This window comes from Triturus cristatus, chromosome 6 (assembly GCF_964204655.1).
Source record: "Triturus cristatus chromosome 6, aTriCri1.1, whole genome shotgun sequence".
Classification (NCBI taxonomy): Eukaryota; Metazoa; Chordata; class Amphibia; order Caudata; family Salamandridae; genus Triturus; species Triturus cristatus.
The window spans coordinates 622,425,352-622,447,956 of record NC_140589.1 but is presented as its reverse complement, the minus strand read 5'-3'; the positions used below and the strand labels follow the sequence as shown (position 1 = coordinate 622,447,956).

The 22,605-nt window shown below is 45.0% G+C and overlaps 1 protein-coding gene across 1 annotated transcript in view; it reads right to left on the bottom strand.

Annotated features, from left to right (window-relative positions):
* COQ3 (coenzyme Q3, methyltransferase) overlaps positions 1 to 20,895 on the bottom strand; it is a 171,009-nt gene extending 150,114 nt beyond the window's left edge. Inside the window, exon 1 of the mRNA XM_085611120.1 lies at positions 20,719 to 20,895. Within this exon, the coding sequence (XP_085467246.1) occupies positions 20,719 to 20,869 (151 nt within the window). The 5' untranslated portion in view covers positions 20,870 to 20,895. The remainder of the gene's footprint in view (positions 1 to 20,718) is intronic.
* Between the last annotated feature and the right edge of the window lie 1,710 nt (positions 20,896 to 22,605).

Genomic DNA, 22,605 nt, shown 5'->3' with positions numbered 1-22,605 from the left:
TGGCTATTAGTAATTCATGTGGCTTTAGAAGGGAGATTGGTAATGATGAAGTTGTTGATCATTTACATTTCCCTCATTGCAGCTATGGTACAGCTTTGAACAAAGTGATAGTAAAACTAGATTTGGAATTACTTAGCTGCACTAAGAAGAAGGAAAATATATACTGCCCAACTTTTACAGGGAGGAACACCAATACATATATTGACCATATTTTGATTTCCAGCAATACTGACTATTCCAACCTAAGGGTTAATGAGCAAGTGTCAAGCGATCACAATAGCATATCTATCTCGCTATTGTGTTGGGGAAACAAACATATAGTGGAAACCGACTGCATTAATAATATCGAAGCCTTGAGATCAAACGGCATGAGAATCAAATGGGCTGGGATTGACCCGCAGAAAATGCATAAGGAGGTGGTAAGGAAATGTAGTACGGAGATAGATTACGGTCTTAGAGAAGAAGTTAATCTTAACACCCTTTTTACTAGCTTTCTCAGGATCAGTGAAATAATAGAAGGCTTATTTACCAAAATAAGCAGCGGGGAAAAGATAGCAAGCATAGGTTGGTTTGATAAAAGTTGTACTCGGGCCCTACATGAACTAAAACAAGCCCTGAGCATCAAACCCCGGAATAACATCCTTATTAAAACCCTACGTGGAAATTATAAAACAACACTTGCCATTAGGAAAAGAGACCTCCAAGAAGAGGCTTGGAATAATCTTAATTTAGCTGCAGCTACAAATAATTGCAAACTGTATTGGGAGACTATAAATAGTCCCTTTTTAAAGAATGATAGTGTGCCTGAAATGACTTCATTTATAGATTGTAATTCATGGACCGAACATTTTTTAAATATTTTTAATCCGGAAAGGTTAGTTTTAGATTCAATTCTGAGTAATGACTCCTTATGGCTACCACTACCACTGCAAATAAGTCTAGATGAGGTATATGAGGGCCTAATAAACAGCAAAGGAGGTAAAGCTCCTGGCCCGGATGGGGTTCCGGTGGACTTATGCAAAACTGAAATAAACCTCTGGGCCCTCATATTAGCGAGAATTTTTAATGCGACTGCAGAAGGAGAGCTACCGACATCATGGGGCCAATCTTTAATTATCCCCCTTTTTAAAAAAGGATCTAAGTCCGAGGCATGTAATTACCGCCCCATTTCCCTACTAGATTCCTCGATTAAAATAATGAGTAGAATCATGCTAAAAAGGTTGGAAGCATGGGCTAAAGAGAATGCAATTTTATCAAAGGCACAGTACGGTTTTAGAAAAGGCCTGGGGACTCTGGAGCAGTGTGTCAACCTTGACCTCCTTATTAATAAATACACAACTGTCAGGGAGGGCAACCTGTTCCTCTGTTTCGTGGACCTGAGTAGTGGTGCCTTTGATCTTGTAGATCACACTATTTTGTGGCAAATTGTATTTGATCAAGGTGCACCTAAGGAAATTGTACATTTTTTAGCAAGACTCTATTCGATGTTGTCATGCAAAGTTCGCTATGGACCGTCTGGCGAATGCACCCCTGTTTTTAAGGTTGCGAGAGGCATCCGTAAGGGTTGTGTTTTGACGCCTTTTCTATTTTAATTAATTATTTAGCAATCAAGTCGACTCTTCCCTAAGTGAGATTTCATCGGATGCCCCTCTTATAGATGGGAGGGCAGTTCCAATTTTGTTATATGCGGATGACGCTGTTTGGGTATCCCGCACACAGATTGGATTGCAGCGTCTTATTGACAAGTTCGTAAAATTTATAGAGAGTAGTAAACTTGTAATTAACAAATCTAAGACCTTTGTGATGACTTGTGGAAGGAAAGTTAAGCCAGCTAGTACCTTCTACATAGAAAAGGCCAAGATGCAATCTGTCAAAACATTTTGTTACCTTGGAATAACATTTGCAGGGGATGGGAAGTGAACAAACGAACATGATAATGTGAGCCTTAAGATGAGTAGGAATACTAATAGTATTTTTAGATTTTCAGCTAAACTGGGGGGCAGAAGAATAAAAGAAATGATGGCCATTTATAATGCAAGGTGTGTATCATCTGCATTATATGGGGCAGGAGTATGGGGCCATCAATGTGCCAAAACGCTCCAGCATGACGAAAATAAGTTTCTCAAACGTTTATTGTGTGTTCCCCCCTCAGCATCAACAACACTAATTCATGAGGAAGTAGGAATCGAATATATTTCGGATTTAGCTGCATTACACCCTTTGACACTCTGGCTTTCTATTTGGTCCAAAACTGAAACTTCATTCACACAAACTATCATTAAAGATTGCTTGAGGCTTGATCATTTTTTGCGTATACCATGGTTTGAATATATCTATTACTAGTATAACCTTTTATTTGAATGCAATATTTTTTTGGACCCTGAGTTTGCAGCATCAATCCCGAGGAAAGAGTTAAAAACAAGGTTTCTATTATATAAAAGGGAGGCTAGAGCGAGGTTGTTTAGGAATTCACCAACCTCTGTTTCTTATTATGACTTAAACCTAAATAAAGGTTTTCAGGCATATTGAACTATAGTGACACGCAACTCCCATTGATTCGTTTTGACACGCCTTAGGTTGGGAATCGTTCACCACCTAGTGTCATTTCCGCACATGTGATAATACCTCTAGACAAAGTTGTTGCCACTTTTTTATGTTTTGTAAATTTTATTACTTTTATAGGAAATTTTATTTGAAACCCATTTTTTTAAAATATAATGTGCGCTCTACTAAAATGGCAATGAAGTTTTGATAATCTTTAGGAGATGCAGAAATTTGTTTTTATGTTGCATCGTATATATTGAAATGTATTGCTGTAAGGAAATCAATTATTCTCTCTGTGTAGCATACAATTCTTTACTGCTCAATTTGCACATATCTTCTAAAACGAAGCCTGTACATGCACTTTATTAATATTACGCAACACTTTTGCGAAAATTGCACATAATATATCATTTAGAATTACAGAATAATCTTTAGTATTGATATTGCTGGAATATATGTATAGTACTGTAGTAGGTTGTATTATACATTACATGTTTTCCATTGATTTTATTTCATAATTTTGTGAAGGCATTGTTAACTGTTCTGCTTATATGGTTGTGTTTAACAAACCGAATAAAGCTTTTGAACTGAACTGCTTGAAACCCAATCCATTTCGGAATGACTCCCTTCCTCAGAAGTAACTACAATGCAAAATAGCAATTAACACCCATCAATCCTTTCTGTTAAACATATACAACTGCTCAAAACTAAAATGCTTATCCCTTATAATACTGACTAACTATAATGTACCTAGATAAAACAACACACTACATTACCCAGAATACCTCATTTGTGACACTAATTAGCAGCTTTTCAATAATGAAAAAAGTTATCAAACAAATCATGCATCTTAGCACCCCCCCCCCCCCCCTGTGAGCTTAACACTACAAAATAACTCCAGCATGCCGCATCTCCGCCTCTTTTCGAACCCGGCATGCTGGAGAGTAACAAGCAATGAAAGAATCGTAAATAGATGTTGGGCTATTCGCTTTATCTAGTACGTGCTACTAGTGTAATATCTCAGTGAACAATACAGTTGTTGAGGTCTAAGAAAGGGCTTGTTTTATTTACCACGGGAGAATAGGTAACTCAGCAGGGCTTTACATTACAGTAAATAAAAGCCAAAACAAGCCTCGTCATTAAACGACCAAAACAAATATTTTTAAATACATTGCTTCTCTGGAAAGGCATCTTTCATATTGGGAGGCGTTTTATAGTAACAACTTCTTGAGCTCATTAAACATACTGATTGTATTGGGGATGTAAATCATTAAACAAACACTATATAAATACATGCTAAAGAGTCCTTAAAATAAAAAAATAAAAAGCCGATTTCCGTAAAATAAGGAAACATTTTGCCTTTGAATATCAGATTAAATCTCTGCGTTGAGAGGTATTCATTAAGAGGTACACTTTTAAATCATGCATCCTGAACTCGCATGTTTGAAGGCGCTCTCACATGAGGTATTGTAAACAGATCTCAAAATAACTGAATAGTTTGGGCAGGGGAGAGCGGGCGAGGCAGGGTGCCCGGTCATGAAAACACAATTAAATGTATATTACGGTGCCTATGGAGAAAGGGGGGGAGGGGGGGGGGGGGTTGAGAGTGTGAGAGAGAGAATGAGAGAGAGAGAGAGAGAGAGAGAGAGAGAGAGAGAGAGAGAGGGTCCTTTCAATCTTTGTGGCAGTTGTTCGGATTTTTAAACACTCGACTTTACTCCACACATAGTTGCCTATCAAATGCTGCACTCCACAACTTGAACCATGTTGCGCCCAAAAAGAGGCTTTGATCTGGGGACAGCCTTGTATTCCAGGGAGACTGGCTGAGCCTGGGGCTTCACCCAAACATACATCAGAGCATCTTCGACGATGCACTCCCGGGGGCGAGTGCCCTGCCTCTCTCATTCTTTTTTGGTATGGGTGAGATCTACTGGCAGAAGGCCCCAGTCCTTGAGCTGTCATGTGACATGGAAGAGGTCTTATTATGGGAGGTGTGTTTCCTGCTCATATGGGAATTGGTGACTTTTGGACTATATACTTTCCACAGCTAGGAGTGGGATATCGAGTGGTGCTACTGGCCCTGTGGCACCATTGAGCTCCTTGACACTACAGGCCACTTGGGGGGGTCCCAATACATATATAGCACCTACATTTCCCGATTTCCAGGATGCTGAGTAGGCATCAATGTGGGCCGAGTCGCATTCATCTGTCTCACCCTTTTTTTTTTTTTTTTTTTAAACCTTTATTTATGTCAACATGGTACACAGCTATTCAGCCGACATCCCGGAGGTCCGGCAGCACGATGAGAACAACACGTAAGAAGGTCCATAGCTATAGAGCAGGAGTAACAAAGGTTTAGTTTTAAAGTAAACCGAAAATAAAAAACACAAGCAAGGCAGAGCATATAATAAACATGCGCTAGTTCTCAGTTGGGGCGAGGTCCCACCCCCATCAGCGGATCAGTACACCACGCTTAAGAAATGAGGGGAAAGCGGAGGTATGGACTCCATGTTATGATCAGTTTTACGTCCAAAGTTGGAAGCAGAGCTAGGGGGAAAGTTGCACATCGAGCATCTCAGTAACCGGGGGCACACAAATATCTCCCCTATAATGGTTCCATTGCCCCCATATCTTATGCCATTTCTTAGGGCGACCTCGGGCACTGTACACCGTTTTCTCCCGGAACATGCCCCAGTCCATATTTTCCATCCATGTTACCAGGGTGGGAGGTCTCTGGGATCCCCACAGCCGTGCAATATCTCGCTTCGCCACCATATTCCCCAGGGTCACCCATTGGGTCTGAGCGGCATCATAGTCGGTGGGACCCCAGACATTCAATAGGCATCGTCTTGCCTCCGGTAACAGTGCGATACCCGTGACCTCTTTCATCACATCATGAATTTGTTTCCAGAGCTCTGTGATCACCCCACATTCCCAAATAATGTGTAGAAAGGTGCCCAACATCCCACAGCCTCTCTTGCATAAGCCATCTTCAGAGAAACCCATGTGGATCAGGTGGGGCCCCGTGACGTAAACCCTGTGAAGTATCTTAAGCTGCACCAGCCGCAGTCTCGCCGGGATCGCAACCTCCTTCGGAGAGGAGATGGCATACTGCCAGTCCTCATCGTCCAGCTCGAGACCATCCCTAGTCCATTGTTCGCGCACATCGAGGAGGAGGTCGATCCGAACGTTTACAAGCTTCTTGTAAATCAAGGAGATTGTACTCTCCAGCATATGACCATCCAGAATCCGATCCTCCAAAGGAGAAGACTCAGGCATGACCTCCCCCTCGGCAAAGACAGACAACAGAGCATGACGCACCTGGGCATATCGAAAGTATTCAGTACTCCCTAATTCGTACTCCATCTGCAGCGTCTAAAACGATTTCACCTTACCCTTAGCCAGCAAATCCCCAACTCTAGAAATCCCAATTAGGTCCCACTTCTCGAACCGTTTCGTGTGCCATAATTTCCCCAATTTATCGGATTCGAAAAGCGGAGTAGCCTGGGTAAGCCTGTCTTTCCAGCCCAACGAATTTGTAACCGCCTTCCACACATGCACCGCCATCTTGGTTGGCCCCGTGAGGGACCCATCCAGTGATTTGGAATACAGCGCCCTAAGATAATTACCCCCGCGCAACAACCACCGATCCATAGCAAACCCAGGGTTCAACGCCGGACCATAAACACCGTGGTTAATCGCTCCCAACTGGGTAGCCCAATAATATCTTCTGATGTCAGGGAGTGCAATCCCCCCGTCATACCATGGAAGGGTCAACTTTGCAATAGCTATACGCGGTCGACCGTCCCATAACAGCGAGCGCTGGAGACTCTCCACCTCACGAAAATAACAGGCCGGGACTAACTCTAGGGTGTTCTGTAGGGCATAGAGAAATCGGGGAAGAGACATCATTTTAAACAATGCGGCGCGGCCTAGGAGGGAGAGCGGCAGCCGCCTCCAACCCGCAACGTCCCGTCTCAAACGTGACAACGGAGGGAGTAGGTTCTTCTCGTATCGAACAGATAGATCGGTGGAAATATAGATCCCTAAGTACAGAAAGCCCTGCTGGGCGATCTGGATGGAGCAATTCCACGGGACGATAGGGGTTTCTCCACTTAGAACATATAGATGCGACTTTCCCCAGTTAATGGCGAGACCCGAGTTTCTACCGAAAGAATTCAAGACGTCACAGACTACTATGAGGGATTTCCTAGGTGAGGTCAAGTATAACAAAATGTCGTCTGCATACAAAGAAATGCGGTCCTCGTGGTCTGGCGACCATCGGATCCCTGTTATGTCTGGCTGCCATCTAATCCATGCCGCCAGCGGCTCAAGGGCGAGGGCGAACAATAGTGGCGACAGAGGACAACCCTGCCGGGTGCCTCTCCCAAGCTCGAACGGAGATGACGCCCTACCGTTTACCGCGATTTTAGCAAAAGGTTCCTCATAGAGTAGCCTAATCCAGCCTATAAAACCCGGTCCGAAGCCAAATTTTGTGAGTGCTGCCCACAGATACGGCCATTCCACAGTGTCGAAAGCCATCGTGGCATCAAGTGACGCCAAGATGGCCGACTCCCGCAGCGTCCCAACCCTCGCAAGCACGCCATGGAGTCGCCTGAGGTTCAACGCGGTGTTGCGGTGTGGGATAAACCCGGATTGATCCGGGTGGATCAAGTCCCCAATGACCCTGATCAAACGGTTAGCCAACAGTTTGGCGAGGATTTTTGGTTCAGCGTTGAGTAGTGAAATCGGCCTATACGAGCCACATCTGTTCCTGGGCTTGCCATCTTTGTGTATAACCACTATTGTCGCCAGACGTTGGTCAAATGGGAGACACCCATTCTCCCGCGCCTCTACAAACATATCTCGCAAATGCGGAGCAATCTTATCCGGCCTGAGTTTATACAACTCGATCGGCAAGCCATTCGGGCCCGAGGCCTTGCCCGGGTGTAGCGAGCGGATAGCAACTGCAACCTCATCCGCTGTGATGTTACCATCAAGGTCTTCCCTGTCTATGTCAGAGAGACAAGGCAGGGCAATATCTCGCAGCAGTTCATGCGAGTCTTCCTCCGGCTTGTCCGACACGGACGCATAGTCCGTGCGGAAGTGGTCCGCGAAACACTGGACTATCCCGTCGGGTTCGGTGACAATATCCCCGCCGACTGTCACTATTTCTGGCACAACTCTATTCACTCGTTCTTTTTTGTCTAACCACGCTATTAATTTCCCCGCCTTGTCCCCTACATCATACAATCGCCCTTGTTATTCCCTGCTAATAACCTTGGCCGCGTTTGTCACCAGTGCTTTATATTCAGACTGTTTTAATCTCAGCTTATGCAGTGTTTCCGCCGTAACCTCATCGTCCAGAACTGTCTCTAATACCACTTTCTCAGCCTCGATCTGCGCCACCTCCGCATCTCTCCGACGTTTGACATCCGCTATCAAGGAGAGGGCCTCCCCTCTCAGTACCGTTTTAAACGCTTCCCACAAAGACACCGCGGAGGTAACCGAGCCAAGATTTTCCAAAAAGTAGAGATCGGCCGCTTTCAGCAACGCGCTACGAGTCCTAGGGCCACGGAAATACCAGGGGTTAATCGGAGCCACCCTACCTGCCGCTCCCCGGCCAATATCCATACAAATCCACACCGGCGAGTGATCGGAGATGCCCCTAGCCATGTGCCTAGCCTCGGACACCAATGAAGCCTGGGCAGCCTAGGTGAGAACATAATCTATTCTAGAGAGGCTACCGTGTGCCCCAGAGTGAAAAGTGTACTGCCGCTGAGCGGGATGCAGCAGCCTCCAGCAGTCAACCAGACCTAGTGTATCAATAAGGTCTGGGAGCCATCTCTGCGCCCCCCCGGGGTCTCTTGGCGGATGTCTGTCTAGTAGTCCGGAACCAACTGCATTAAAGTCACCACCCACCAACAACACACCCTCGGGGAGATCCAGCATAGCCCTCCCCAAGTCAGCAAATGTGGCGGTCTGCAGGCCAGGAGGAACATAAACAGAAACCAAAACCAGTGTCCTGCCCTCCCACCTCCCAGCAACAGCCACAAAGCGCCCCCTCTCATCGACAGTAGTAGAATCAATCTCAAACGGAAGCGAGGTCCTAACAAGTATTCCCGCCCCCCGAGATCCCGTGGAAAACCCAGAGTGCGCAACAAATTTATAGCCCTTTCTATTGAGTGCATGACACATATTGCCTATCAGGTGCGTCTCCTGCAGCAAGACTATGTCAGGAGAGCACCTCTTCAGAAATTGCAATACAATCCCCCGCTTAATACGATCCCCCAAGCAGTTGACATTCCAACTAAGTATATTCAAACCCCTACCCCCCCATCACGAAATGGAAAGAGACCCCCGCCCCCCCCCCAGAGAGCAGCACTCGAGCGAAAAAGACTTGCATTGCGATACCTTGCAGAAAGAAAAACAACAGCAACCACCCCAACAGACCCATACCACCCCCCACCCTGCACCCCTGCGTAAGCCTAAAAAGCCCCCCCACTTGCAGTGTGCCTGTCGCCCTAGCAAAAACTAATCTACAAGAAGAAACCCCGTAGGAGGAAAGAGTTCCCATTGTACCCCCGCCACCCTCGGACAATAGCCAGCAAAGAAAACGAAAATCAGCGAACCACTGTCCTGAGCTTAGTCAGAATGTTCAATCACCGGATCCTCACTCTTGTGCGACATGACCACCTTCTGCTCCGCCAGCATGATCCCCGCTAGTCCGCCGCTGAGGCAATGTGTCGAGCCATTCCCCGACCACATCCGGCAAGTCAAAGAAAAAGGTTCGCTCTTCGTACTCGACGCGCAACTTGGCTGGGAAGAGCATGGCATACTTCAGACCCATCTCACGTAGCCTCCTCTTAACCCCCAGGAAACTCTGCCGTTGCTTCTGCACCGCCTGGGTGAAGTCAGGATAAAAACTCACTGCAGTGTTCTGGAAAGTGACTGGTCCGGTCACTCGTGACGCCTGTAGGATGGCGTCGCGGTCCCTGAAATTGAAGATCCTGGCGATAATCGGTCTCGGGGGGGCCCCCACCTTGAGCCTCCCGCCCGGGACTCTGTGGGCCCGCTCGACCGCAAAGAACTTGCTGAGGCCCTTAGGCGCCAGGTGATTAACCACCAAGTCTTCGACAAACAAGTCCGCTGATTTCTCCTCCGATTTTTCCGGAACGCCAACAATGCGCACATTATTGCGCCGCGCCCGGCCTTCAAAATCCTCCATCTTGCGGGCAAAGAGGTCATTAGCAGTCCTCAGCGTGCGGACCTCTATTTGTAGATCAGAGACGTCCCCCGTAAGGCTAGAGGTTTTTAGGTCCAATGATTTAACTCTCTCATTAGTTTTCCCCAGGTCTGCGCGAAGCAAGTTAACATCAACTGATATAGTATCCACTTTGTGTGCCAGGGTCTCGAACTGTTGCCCAATTGAGGACTTCATCCCCTCAATGGCGCCCATGATGTCTTGCAGTGTCAATTCCGGTTCGGGGAGCGAACCATCTCTCGGTACTTCCTGTGGCTTTCCCGGTCCACTTGGCGATCCCTTTTGCTGGGCATAGCGATCCATATTGTTCGTTTGAGTGTAGCCCCCCCCGCCTTGTATTCTTGTGCTTCTGTTTTTTGGCTTCCGACTTGGCCGACATCCTCAACTCCGGAACAGTCAGCGTCAAAAACAGACCACTCAGCCATCCAATTGACACGAGGTCCGCTGGATCCGAAACCCCGATTTAGGTCCAGGCATGTGCAGGCCGAGCTACAGGCGACTATTGCCCAAGACACTCTCGGGCCGAGGCACGCAGTTGTAGAGGAAACGAAAGTGAAAGTGAAGACAGCCCCCATCCGATGGTCTGCACCACACACGGCCGCTGTTGTTCAATTAGTGTCCGGGCCCATGCCAACGCGAGACCCGGGCATCTCCCGGGGGTAGGCCGCGAACTTCCACTTGTCACAACTTCGGTCTCTAGTGTACGATTTGAGTCCGGACAACGACGTTCGCCACAGCAATGGTTCGTCTCCAATATTCCGGATATTTGACACAGGATTCTTTTCAGGATATTTGCCGGAGGGAACGAGGGTCGCGGGAGCTCTGTGCTCACGCAGCCATCTTGGTCCCGCGCTAGGCTCCTCCATCTGTCTCACCCTTCTTAATAATCAACACTACTGTTCCTATCGGGAATAGCTGACATCAGGGACTGCCAAATTAGAAGCTATTTCTGGCCGCTGTCGAACTGTTTGTACCCAACGGGGGTGTAAGGTCGGCAAGACTGATGACCTCCAATACAGATTTTGACATGGGTAACATGTACAGTTGGGTGCGGAGGAAGGAGCTTTTTGTAATAGGTTATGTACCAATGGCCTCACTCTCCAACACAGTGGCGATCACTCCTTAAGGACTTTTAAGACTGCATACAACCCATATCCACTTGGAGACTAGGCACACCACCTAACGCCATGAGACGCCACATAGATAGCAGGGTCTCCAACCGCTATTCGTAGAAACAGTCAGCTGACCTAAACCCAACCAGACACCAAACGAGCTCAGACATGGATAAGCCTCTGAAGGAAATTATGGTCATTGGCGCAACACTGGCAGCAACGGACTCTAAAATGACTGATCTCATCGCAGAGGTGAAATCTATGAGAGAGGAAGTCACCACCTTTCACTCCAGATTAGACAGAGTTGATCAGAGGACTGATGACGTGGAAGCAAGCCACTATGCTCTACCTGACTGGAGCAGCGATATTGACTTTCTGCAGCACGAGGTCACAGTCGTAGATGAAAGAACACAGTGTAATAACTTTTGCATATACAGTATTCCTAACTATGCAAAGAAGGGGACATAGTCACCGGAACTACCGACAATTAGTCCACTGTCTCTGGGGCACGCTTGAAGATCCACCAGTGAAGTTGTCCATATATCCTATTCAACAATATGCAAGACTCTGGAGACATTTAGGGAAACTGTCACTGAAATCTATGGGGTTTTAATTAAAACCCTACACTTCAGGTCCTCTCTCAACACAACTAGACTGCATTGGCAGGCATTCTTGGGTAAATAATATTCACCCTAAGTATCGGCAACCCTGCTTCTTGGCAATGATAGGGTGCTTAAGGAATCCCATTTGAAATGCCTTTACTTAAGATCTTTATGATTGGTACTAGTCCCCAAGGAAGTTACATCAGGCACATCTACTGCCTCACAGCCAGTGCTGAAATGGAGAGGAATCCAAGTGTGATCTCTAGTGTGTCCTCTGGTCCTACATGAGACTACAGTACTTTTGGACAGAAAGAAGTGTGGGCCAAATTACATCTCTACAGCTCCCTAAAGCTAGCTCCCTTATCCCTTCTCCGTGACACAATTAACACGCCTGATATGGACTCCCACACTCACCGGTGGCTAGCCACTTCTCCAGCATTAACCAAAGTATGCATTCACTAGCGCCAAGCCACAATCCCAAAGAGTCAAGAGTGGCTTACAGAATTGCATAGGGTGGTGCTCCATGAACAAACTACTTATAAACTTAATAATAAGCTAGAGGCATTAGAAAGGATCTGGCGCACATTTCTTTCCTCCTTGGAAAATGGAACACCATGCAAAATCCCACCTGGTGGATCCAGGCCCATACAGTAATTGCCCATTCTATGAGATTTCACTAGTAATCATTGGTGCACCGTAAATACTGTCAACTTGTAATCTGGCATGGGTGATCCAATTTAAGTGCCTGGGAATAGACCAAGAGGACTGAAAAGTCCAGTTATCCGTACCCACCATATCTGCAAATACACAGCAGAGGTACTTCACCAAACTTTAACTTCAACAAAAGACAGAGAATGCAAGAATCTAGTACGGTGTAAAAGAGGCAATGATATTGTATTGCACTTGCTATAGTGCTTTCCCAACCCTTGCTTTATTTTATTCACTTCGTGCTAGGCACCATTTCAAACTGAACAAAAATTATAATATATTCTGCCAACAGTTTTTAAGCAATGACTTTAATTAATGTCCGATCTCTCCAAAGCCTGTCTGACATCCTGTTCTGATGCTTGAAGGAATAATCGCTTTCTTTGCATGCTAGACCATGGTTTGTTGCAAAGTAATTTCAAGTCAACTACCTTTTTTGCCTGGTGGGCTTCTTGCACAGATGTAGCTCAGTAATCTCATGTAAGAAAGTCTTGATGTGCTAACAACTATTTGATTTTGACAGGAAGTCATATTACCAATTGGTTGACACTCACTTATTCATTTTCAGGAGCAATGGAAGAGCCATTAAAAATCAAATCCAGGATTGGCCTGTCACACATCCTAAAATCAGGCGTTTAACCCACTACGAGCAATATTCTGAGACCTGTACATGTGTGTGGCCTCAAACAAGCATATGTTGCAACTTCCCGATGAGAAGACTAACAAGCATTGGCATAGCCAATAGGTCTCGCTTTTGGGACCTTATAAGTGTTTAGTTATCCAGCACAATATCCTTGGTGCAACAACATCAACTGTTGCATGGCTAAACACTTGTAAGGTCCCAAAGGCGAGACCTATTAGCTATGCCAATGCTTGCTTTGGAATTGCTTTCAGCCCTGTTTTGGAGCCGCTGTTAATCTAGCTATACACTGCAGAGTAAGGTTGAAGACTGCACGATGAACACAAAAGTAAAAAATGTAAACAATAGCAATTCGGAGCAATACTACCCCCTCCCTCAGGGCCCCAGTTGTTCTAGTGCCCCACTGGTAATTAAACTAGCCTTTATCTCCAATAACATTACGTTATGGACGTTTTTAGAATTAGTTTCAGTTATGTTTTGGGGCAACTGTTAATCCAGCTATACATTGCACAATACGGTTGAAAACTACACTAGAAACGCAACAGTAAGAAATAAGGAAATTTGGAAGATAGAAGTAGGGTTAGGTGAACAAAAAAATCTGAAAAAAAACATTGAAATTAACAGGAGCGCTAGGGGCTGTAGAAAATATTAAGCAAGCTATTTTGCTTCTAATAAGATAGTGTTAGGATGACCTGCTGCTTGTGCCAGGAATTGAACCGTGAGCCTTGTGCTACAGAGTTAGCTGCTGTGGCCGCAGTGCTATACTTTATGGAAATAATAGCGATGGAGAAAATAGTAGTATAAATAAGGCTAGACGAGTGCAAGCTCTTTCAAAAGCTTACGCACCTTGTTTCAAAAAGCGAAAAGTGTGCGTATGACAAAAATTCTGTGGCAATGTTTAGTTCCTCATAATCACAAATAACTAAAGGTCAGCTGCAGGTAACAAAATATGTTTCTTGTGTAAAAATGTTAAACATAGTAAAAAGTCTACATGTGACAGACACCCGGATGCTAAAGTAAACAAGCATTTGCAATGCAATAGGTCTCGCATTTATACGAGTTTGAGCTATTGGCATTGTAAATGACAATGATTTTTATTTAAGTTTGGTTTTTTTAAAACATAAATAAAAGGCACTATCATTTACAATGCTAATAGCTCAAACTCTCGCAAATGCGAGACCTATTGCATTGCAAATGCTTGTTCTTTTTGCTGCAGTCACAGCAAAACGTATTGGCAAAGCCAAAAGATCGGGTAACACTAATAAAAAGCATTTGCTAATGTTCGTCTTTGTTTATGCAAACTAAGCACTGTATGCCCGATAAAACACACGCACTCGAGTCTCAACTCAAGCTGACACTTACACATGTTTCAGTGTCTTTCCCAATCGTACTTAGAAGTGCTACCCACAGAGAACGCAATGCAGCCACACAGCAGTCTTTATTTTATGGCGGGACCCTCATGGAGACGCAATATGTCATGAAAATAATCGGTTTATACCGTGCTGACCCTAGAGAACACGCGTCATGTCAAAACGATGGCTCGAGCTGTACTCCCGTTGGCCCCTACATTATTGCAAGTAGGGATCGGGTTTAAGTCAGGGCTGGGTGGTGGGCTACTGGGGGACGTGATTAGGACATTATAGGGCACTCTTCAGGCAGGGTCACATCATAATCACGCACTGAGCTCAAAAGGATTTTAAAGCAGGAAGCTGAAAGGAAGTAGAATCAGTGAGTTTGTTTTGAAAATTACTCGTCATTCCATTTTGTACGTTTCAATGCGACAGCCCCTCTTTAACATTTTATTAGCATCTCTTTAAGAAATTACATCTGAATTAAGATTATCGCTTTAAATCGTTTACGATTGTGTGTCAAAGAAAAAAGGGAATCCCTCAGGGGCACTTGGCTGCTTTGCAGAAGCCTGAAGGGCAAAAGTTGTCATGAAAGAACGTGCCAGCTGGTGGCCACCGATCTCCAAGCTGCTGTGAACATTAAAAATGTGTTTTGTTCCCAAGAGATGCTTAAAAACGGTTTATTCTTAAACGCCATATATTAGCAGAGAACACCAGGCAGATCAGGAAGGGAGGGCAGAGAAGGCGGGACTATGAAGTTGATTCCCTCCAGAAGCTGCCAATCACTGGCCTAGTGGCCTTACAAGGCCTGCTTCCCAGAGGACGGCTGAGATCATGATATTTTAGACCAAAAATATTTCAAAAATAAATGTTTACCTCAGAAAACGTCAAAGCTTAAGTAAGAGGTAGCAAAGGGTGAGTGCTGAAATAAATGATTGGTCCATTCTCGTACAAAGTACGTAATGAAAGCCAGAGAAGCTGACGGGTGGAACTGGAACACTGGGTTCGAGTCCCGGGCATCAGCATAAAATGCTGTGATTCTGGGCCAATCACTTATTCACCCGGCCCTTTAAAAAATGTGACCTTGTGTAATGTAGCCTGGTGCACGGCTCCTGGAGGGAGTACTGCGGGTGGGCCGAGGGAGGTGCAGGGTGAGGGGGTAGTAAGCATGCCAAAATTGTGTTAATGTATAGTTGGTGCTCATTCTGCTTATTTCTCTGATGCCAGGCACACGATTTATTTAGGCACATATGTGATGTGCGTATGGGCAAAAAAATCCTTATTTTTGCATTAGGCCACGCCCTCATCCAAGAAGGTAATGTTCTCTTGCCACTGAGTGGGTGGTAGCTGTGCTCTCTGGCAGCAAGTATTCCAGATGGCACGGTGTAAATGACGTGCTGTGTGCCAACATGCATTGTCTTGCTAAAACAGGTGAAAATATCCAATGCTCTCAAATGGCGCTTGTGCTTATCTAGTCTTGAGTTGTTGAAGACGGACTCAAACATTCCCTTGTATAACTAACCTTTGATGGACATGCTTATTACGGCAGACACATGCAAGGGTCTGTGTGTTACTGAGGCCTATGGGTCATATTTTGTGTCTAAATGTAGATGCTTGAAACAGGCGGGCAACTAGAGCCAAATTTCGGGGGGGGGGGGGGGCTGAAAACTCCAACAAGCAGTGGAAAGAAAAAAAACAAGACAAGCAGGAAGTGGGATAAGGGAGGGGGTGGCAAATGGCGTGTACATTTCGCGGGTGCTTTGATGTTCGCAGTGGCCGCGCGGCTCACTGAGAACATCAAAGCGCCCGCGAAATGTACACGCAGGCTGCCAAATGGTGCGCGCGCCCGGCGCACACGAACTGTGTGAAAGTGATCGCGATCACATCAAAGCGGCCGTGCGGCCCGCAAAAGTGAAAGCAAACGAGTGCTTTCAGGCCTCCAAATGGTGCGCGCGCCCGGCCGGCGCACATGCACTGTATTTGGAGGCCTGAAAGCACTCGTTTGCACTTCCAGATGCCCAATTTACAAAAGCTCTTGCGAGAGCAGCGCTAAAGCGCTGTCTCAGGCGAGACCTAAAAAAGCACCACTTAATACAGATATATTTTTATTTTTTGGGGTTAATAGTGGGGTTAGGTGGGCAAAAACGCCATTGTGTATGTAATTTATAAACTTTAGTTAAAGCTCTTTGAAATGCGCAGTCCCCTTCTTGCTAAAAGAAAGAAGTGTGCGTATGCGCCAAGAAGTCTGGAAAAGTGGGAGACGTTGCTGCTGTTTGTTGCAATGTTTGTGAAGGTGTTAATGCGTGCATATTTTATTGTTAAGAGATAAGATTGGCTAAGACGAAAGGTCTGTGGGGGTGTGAACGGGTTAAATTGAGTCTGTATTTGTTCTGTTGACAATAATTCAGGATCCTGGCAGGCCCTTCCTGGCTTCAGCGCCCTGCCGACATGCTGCTGGTTCATGTCTAGGTGGCTGACGCGGTGCCAATTTAACTGAGCCGATTTTAGGCCTCTGCTCTTCCGTCCTGACTGACCGCCATGCCGGCCTGGTGCGATTTTCCACGCAGGCCTGTTGAATGTGTGCAGAGCGTGTTAAAATTAAGAAGTGTGTTCGAGCAGGAGAGATACAGTTATGCTGCAGCAGTATGCATGCCTGTCGAGATGGTTCTGAACTCTGCGTACAAATGAATTACTTGACATGCACAGCGAGCACTCTTCAGTCATGTGTATAAATGCAGAGCTAACAAACACCAGCTGCTACACAGCGCCAAGGGCACTTTAAAAACGTTGATTTCTCATCAGCTCCGCAATTCTCTTTGAACTTCCCGTCCAAGTGCATGACTTCAACCCAGGAGTGGGAGGGAGTACTTTAGGCTTTGTGTCCATTCACTCATTTGCCTCTCAAGTAAAGCTAGCAGCAAAGAAGCTGTGTATACCAATTTGAGCGATTGTAGGTGTCAAATTCCCTGCTGTCATCTGTGACCCCTACCACCCCACATTAGCTAGCCCAAGTTTGTGGGCCAACAGCACTTCACATTCTGAGTCCTGCAGTTTCGCTTGTCCTGTTACACATGCAGTACTGATGACAAAAAGTTGATATCGTCTAATGGGGCGCATTTTCCAAACGTGGCTGTTGTTATGCTTCATGTGCATCACGGTTTTGCTAGCTTGAGTGTTCCAATGCCTAGTTAATTAATGGCTGACAGAACTGGAAACAAGCCAGTGTTTTCCCATAACAGCAGTGGCGTAGAAGCCCGTCCCATGACAGCTGGAACAGCTCATGTATGCTACTGGGGAACCAGATACTTCCGAGTCCTAACTTTCTATTCACATCTTACTCTTTTCAGGATTGTTCAACTAATCAATGTGAACCAAGACTACAACTCCCAGAAAGCACTAGATTGTTAACCAATAGCTCTTGGCTTGAACATGTGATGGGTATAGACCAGGAGAACCAGGCTTTAATATTTCCCAATTAACTTTCACTTCATCTCATCAAGTGAAAGCCCACACCATAGCCCACTGAGTCTGACGAATACGAGCAAACATTTAGACACGGCAGCTCCAGAGGGGCAAAAAAGCATGGCACCAGGCGATAAGACTACTGAAGCAAGTTTAAGTCTTTCTCAGTGTTCCAACCCCTAACGCATTTTGGGACTTGTAGTCCTGGTTTGGTTCAGTTCAACACACTAAAAATAACAATGTGTAAAAGAAAAGCCCAGAACTGGAACATTGCATCACTGGTGACCTGAAGTCACCTGGAAGCCGTTCCAGAGCCACGTCTCAGCCCTGGAGTGTTCACCCCTTCAAAATGTGTCCGTAGCTGGTGAGGGGAGCAACAAGGCCTCTCCACCAACTGCACTCCTCCCAACACACTCCCCCAGTAACACTTCACAACACTCAAACAGAAAGCAGGGAGGGATACGCTATTTCCAGGGGCGGAGAGGAGGGTCTAGCTCTGAACTTTGCATGGAAATCCGAGTTTGAAATCGAGACAGATGTAACCTCTCCCATTCCTGCCAAAGCACATCATGTGATAACACTTCACGAGCAGTCCCGGCCTTTTAGCTACAAGAATATTGCATTCTGGGACTCGTAGTTTTGTTTATTTTAGTAATAAAAGGCTAGGAAATAATGGAAGGACCGGCTGAATGTGTTACAAAGATATCATGGAGACCTCCTTAGAATAACATAGCTCCAACAATAACACACTACGTCATAGCACACTGTCATGCACTGCCTATGGAACCAATTCATACCGGCATGAAAGAGTATTTAAAGCCAGTCTGAACACAGGGACGTCAGAACAGCAAGCATGGTAGAGGGAGCAGCTTTCACCACCATTAAAAAAAACATATTTTCTCAAACCAGTGCCTAGAAAATCAATGTTCATTAAACGAATAGCATGGCTATAAAGTACACAAGTTACAAAAAAATACAAAGCGACAGGTTTCGGGTAAAAATTCCAAGCATCGCATCATCAAACAAAAAGCCGGCGGAGGGGGCTGGGGGCGCACACACAGTCTGCTGGATGGTGCATCTATGCTCGTTAACGCCTTCCAGCAAGGAAGGCAGACGTTTGGGGAGAAAGGCACTCCATCACCAGACAGCCTGCCTCCGAGGCTTGGATAAAGACGCGGATCTCCATAAAGGGCTGCTGAGACGTCCCCACAATGAAGCGACAGCAAGAGCAGGTGTCACAGTTTTGATCCGGAAGAGAAAAAAACATGCATTGGCCGCGCAACAAGCAAGACATGCGGCCGTGACCGGGAGTTGTGTGCGAGCGAGCAAAAAGAAAATAAAAAAACATGTGAGTGGTGCGCACGCGCTGGAAGAGCGAGAGGAAAGCCAGATGGCGCCTCTGCTCGTGCCTGTGCGCGTAACCGCACGCTCCATGCCACCGAAAAAGCTGTGGTTGGACTTTTAAAAGCCCACTCACTAAATGTCTTGCCAGAGCTACGCATGCGCTGGCTCAGGCGAGACCTAAAAACGTACCTTTGAGAAACACTTTCTCAGGAGAGTCTTTTGGAAAATGGGAATTAAATATATTTCATGAGCTAACTGTCATTTCACAGAAGAAACTGGCAAAAAAGGGTTGCCATATAAAAAAGCTTGTCAAATCTGGTTATAACGCGCTTTATATTAAAATCTATAAAAGATGCTTTTTATTCTCAATTCACTCATTCTCCTTTGTAAAGATCCCGGTCAGTAGTATATAAGCAGTATCAAATTCATGAAAACATATTTGTTGTAATCATAGCAGGTTTGACCAGGATGTTTAAAATGCATGATTTTACAGCAAGGCCCGGAGGCCAATATTATGCATCATCCTTTTTATTGCTCCCCAAACAGCAGCAACAAAAAAACACTAGAATTTGGGGGCATATTAACAAGCCAGGCGATAAAATTATAGCCGCTTTAGCGACAGAAAACTGCCGCTAAAAAGGCGATAATGGGCTTGATAATATGCTCTATGGAATTCCAATTGAAGCCCAAGTTAGACGTCCTTCACATCTAACATGGGCTTCAATTGGAATTCCATAGAGCATATTATCAAGCCCATTATCGCCGTTTTAGCGGCAGTTTTCTGCCGCTAAAGCGGCGATAATTTTATCGCCTGGCTTGGTAATATGCCCCTTAGAGTCCTAATAACTTCTAGAACTCTGAACATGCATATACACTTAGAACTGGCAGCCATCTTCCTCTTTTGTTGCTGCTCAGACACAGATAAGTCACATTTTAAACTGTTGAAATTTTAATATGATTTGGTATATATTTACTATATATTTAAGTTACTATATTAACATGAAACAGTTTTGGCTTTATGTAGACTGTTTAGGAGTGGACAGTAAGTATGTTATTTAAACAGAAGGTTTATTTGTTTAAATGGTTAAAAGTTTTAAGAGGCTTTGTAATGTATTTAAATGGCAAGCATTCAATTATCATTGAAAGTTTCATGTCCTTGGATTTGAAGCAGCGCGAAGGAAATAAGGGTAAAAGCGGATTATTAAAATCATGATTTTCTACCCATTTCTAAATGTGGAAAATCTGCATTTATCACAGTTTCCTTTTATTGGCTCGAAGGCTAGCTCCGCCACCAGTGTTTGAAGCGTTAGCTCTATCTCCATTGGTTGACCTGTTAGCCTCCAACGCCACCCAAGTTCCACCCGCATGTTCGGGTGTACATTGCGCCTTTGCCCAGGGTACACAGGACGGAAAGCAGACAGATAAAGCGCGGACCTTTCAGCAACCTTTACCTTTGACCTTGAGGTTACATGTGTACTACTATAACTCTAATGGATAATAACACACCGTCTACAGCAATCGGCAAACGGTTCTGCAAAATAACCTAAAAGTAGGTCTTCGGTTGGACACTCAATATTAAAGGCAGAATGGCCTAACTACGATATCCTCGCACGTATGCTGGCTCAGTCGGACAAGTAATAACGCTGAAGAAATCCGACAGCCTGTACGACAAGCACTTCTGGCGCACAGAATTTACCTGCTGCGCGCAAGGCCATCTGTACTCGTAGCCTTTCTTTGCCTACTTGTTTCAGTGTATCGTCCGTGCCCAAGGCAGCTGTTAACGCAGGTAAAGGGGACAAGCCAAGTGTTGATAAATTACGGAACCATCCGGCCTGTACGCCAGTCATGAGTGACCTCTGCTACGTCATTGTTATGAACGCGAGGTATTCTGAGGTCTCAGTGGAGACCAATGAGAAAGATGTTAGAGAACCAATTAGCGATCGACATGGACTGCGCCTGCGCCGTTTTGACCAATTGAAAAAAGTACCTTCCTCGTAGGGCTCCTATTGGGTGTTTTACGGTGAATGATGTCGGTGTCCTTAGTTTTCGTTTTACCTGCGCTTTCATGTCAACTTGGACGATGCCGGTTCCTGTCCCTCCTTAACACTAGTCTCTGCTGTGGCTTCGACGTACATGGTTTAAGAAGCTCGCTGAGAGAACGATCCTTGAAGTACGTAGACAACGTTGGAGACCTAATACAGCTCTTTCAAATGCCTTCGGAATAATTACCTCTTCAATTTAGGGTGTCATTGTTTCCATTGTTACTCGCAGAACCTTTTTCACGAGTATAAGACTGAGCGTGCCTCAAAGTCTCTCTGAAAGTGCGTCTTAGACAATTTCTGGGAGACACGGACAACATTGGAGAGAGCCGAGCATGGGACCACCTTGTCTCCGAGAGCAAAAGCACTAGCTGAGTCATCAACATATTTAAATCGGGCAACAAATGTTATTAAATGGAAAATGATTAGACTTTAACATGAAAAAAAATGTATTTTCAGCATGTTTAAGGGTTGATATTGTTTGCATGCGATTATGTCGCTGAATTGAGTGACATTTATTGAAAGTAACATTTTCTTAAAGCATCAAACAAGGATACTCATGCCCTGGCTTCTTTGATAGGGGTAGCCAAAACGTGTCAGTTTGTGTCATGTTGTCTATTTATATTACCTACTTTGTTATTAAATGTGAAGCAAGATTATTTTCTATTAAACATATAATTAAGAATTTTGTAGAGCCTAGAACCTGAACTGAATGACTCTAACGTGTTCGCATACTAGTTGATTAAAGAAAATGACGTCTATTAACGTACAGTGAAGGACCTTTACAGTTTGGTCAAACGTGGAAGCCGGGATTTGAGCCCAAGTTTCTTGGTTGTATATTGTGGAATTTATACACCGTAGGGCGACATCCTTTTTACTTCCGTTTACTCAGCAAACTCAGTGCTTTGTGTTCAATTACTTCATGAATTCGTAGTAGTACTTGTAGTCCACAAATACCCTTATAACACTTTAAATCAAACCAATACTGGACATACATAAATGAGATTGAAAGGTGTTCTTTTCAGTTTAGAATATTTCCATGGATCCAGAAGATCAGAGACTATTATGGAACCTGTCTGTCTTGGTTGTCTGAATATGTCTCCTTGAAACACTCGAGTGATATGCATATCACCCCAATGGCGACAGACTTTAACTGCTCACTTTAACTAAGCTGTGGCTGTTTAAACCCCTTAAACAGCCACAGCCTAGTTAAAGTAACACTGGTAGAGCATAAGGGAAAGGGGTACACAATGAGGGGAGATGACCGAATCGAGTTTACGAACACCGTTTAATGCCTGATTTTAAGTGTATGTGTTGAAATGTATCAGGGCTCAATCAGGCCGGAAAGCACCGGCTAGTAATGGAGGAGCTTTGTGTATTTAAACCTCGTATATTAGGTCTTACTGAAACACATTTTGCTTTTAAGGATAGAGGTTAGTTAAAATAGCTTGGTTTTGATTTACTTGTATGTACTTCGCAATCGATCTCTATCAGAGGGCTGGCTATATTGAAGTCTTAAGAACTGTAGAGCGACTGTTTTGCGA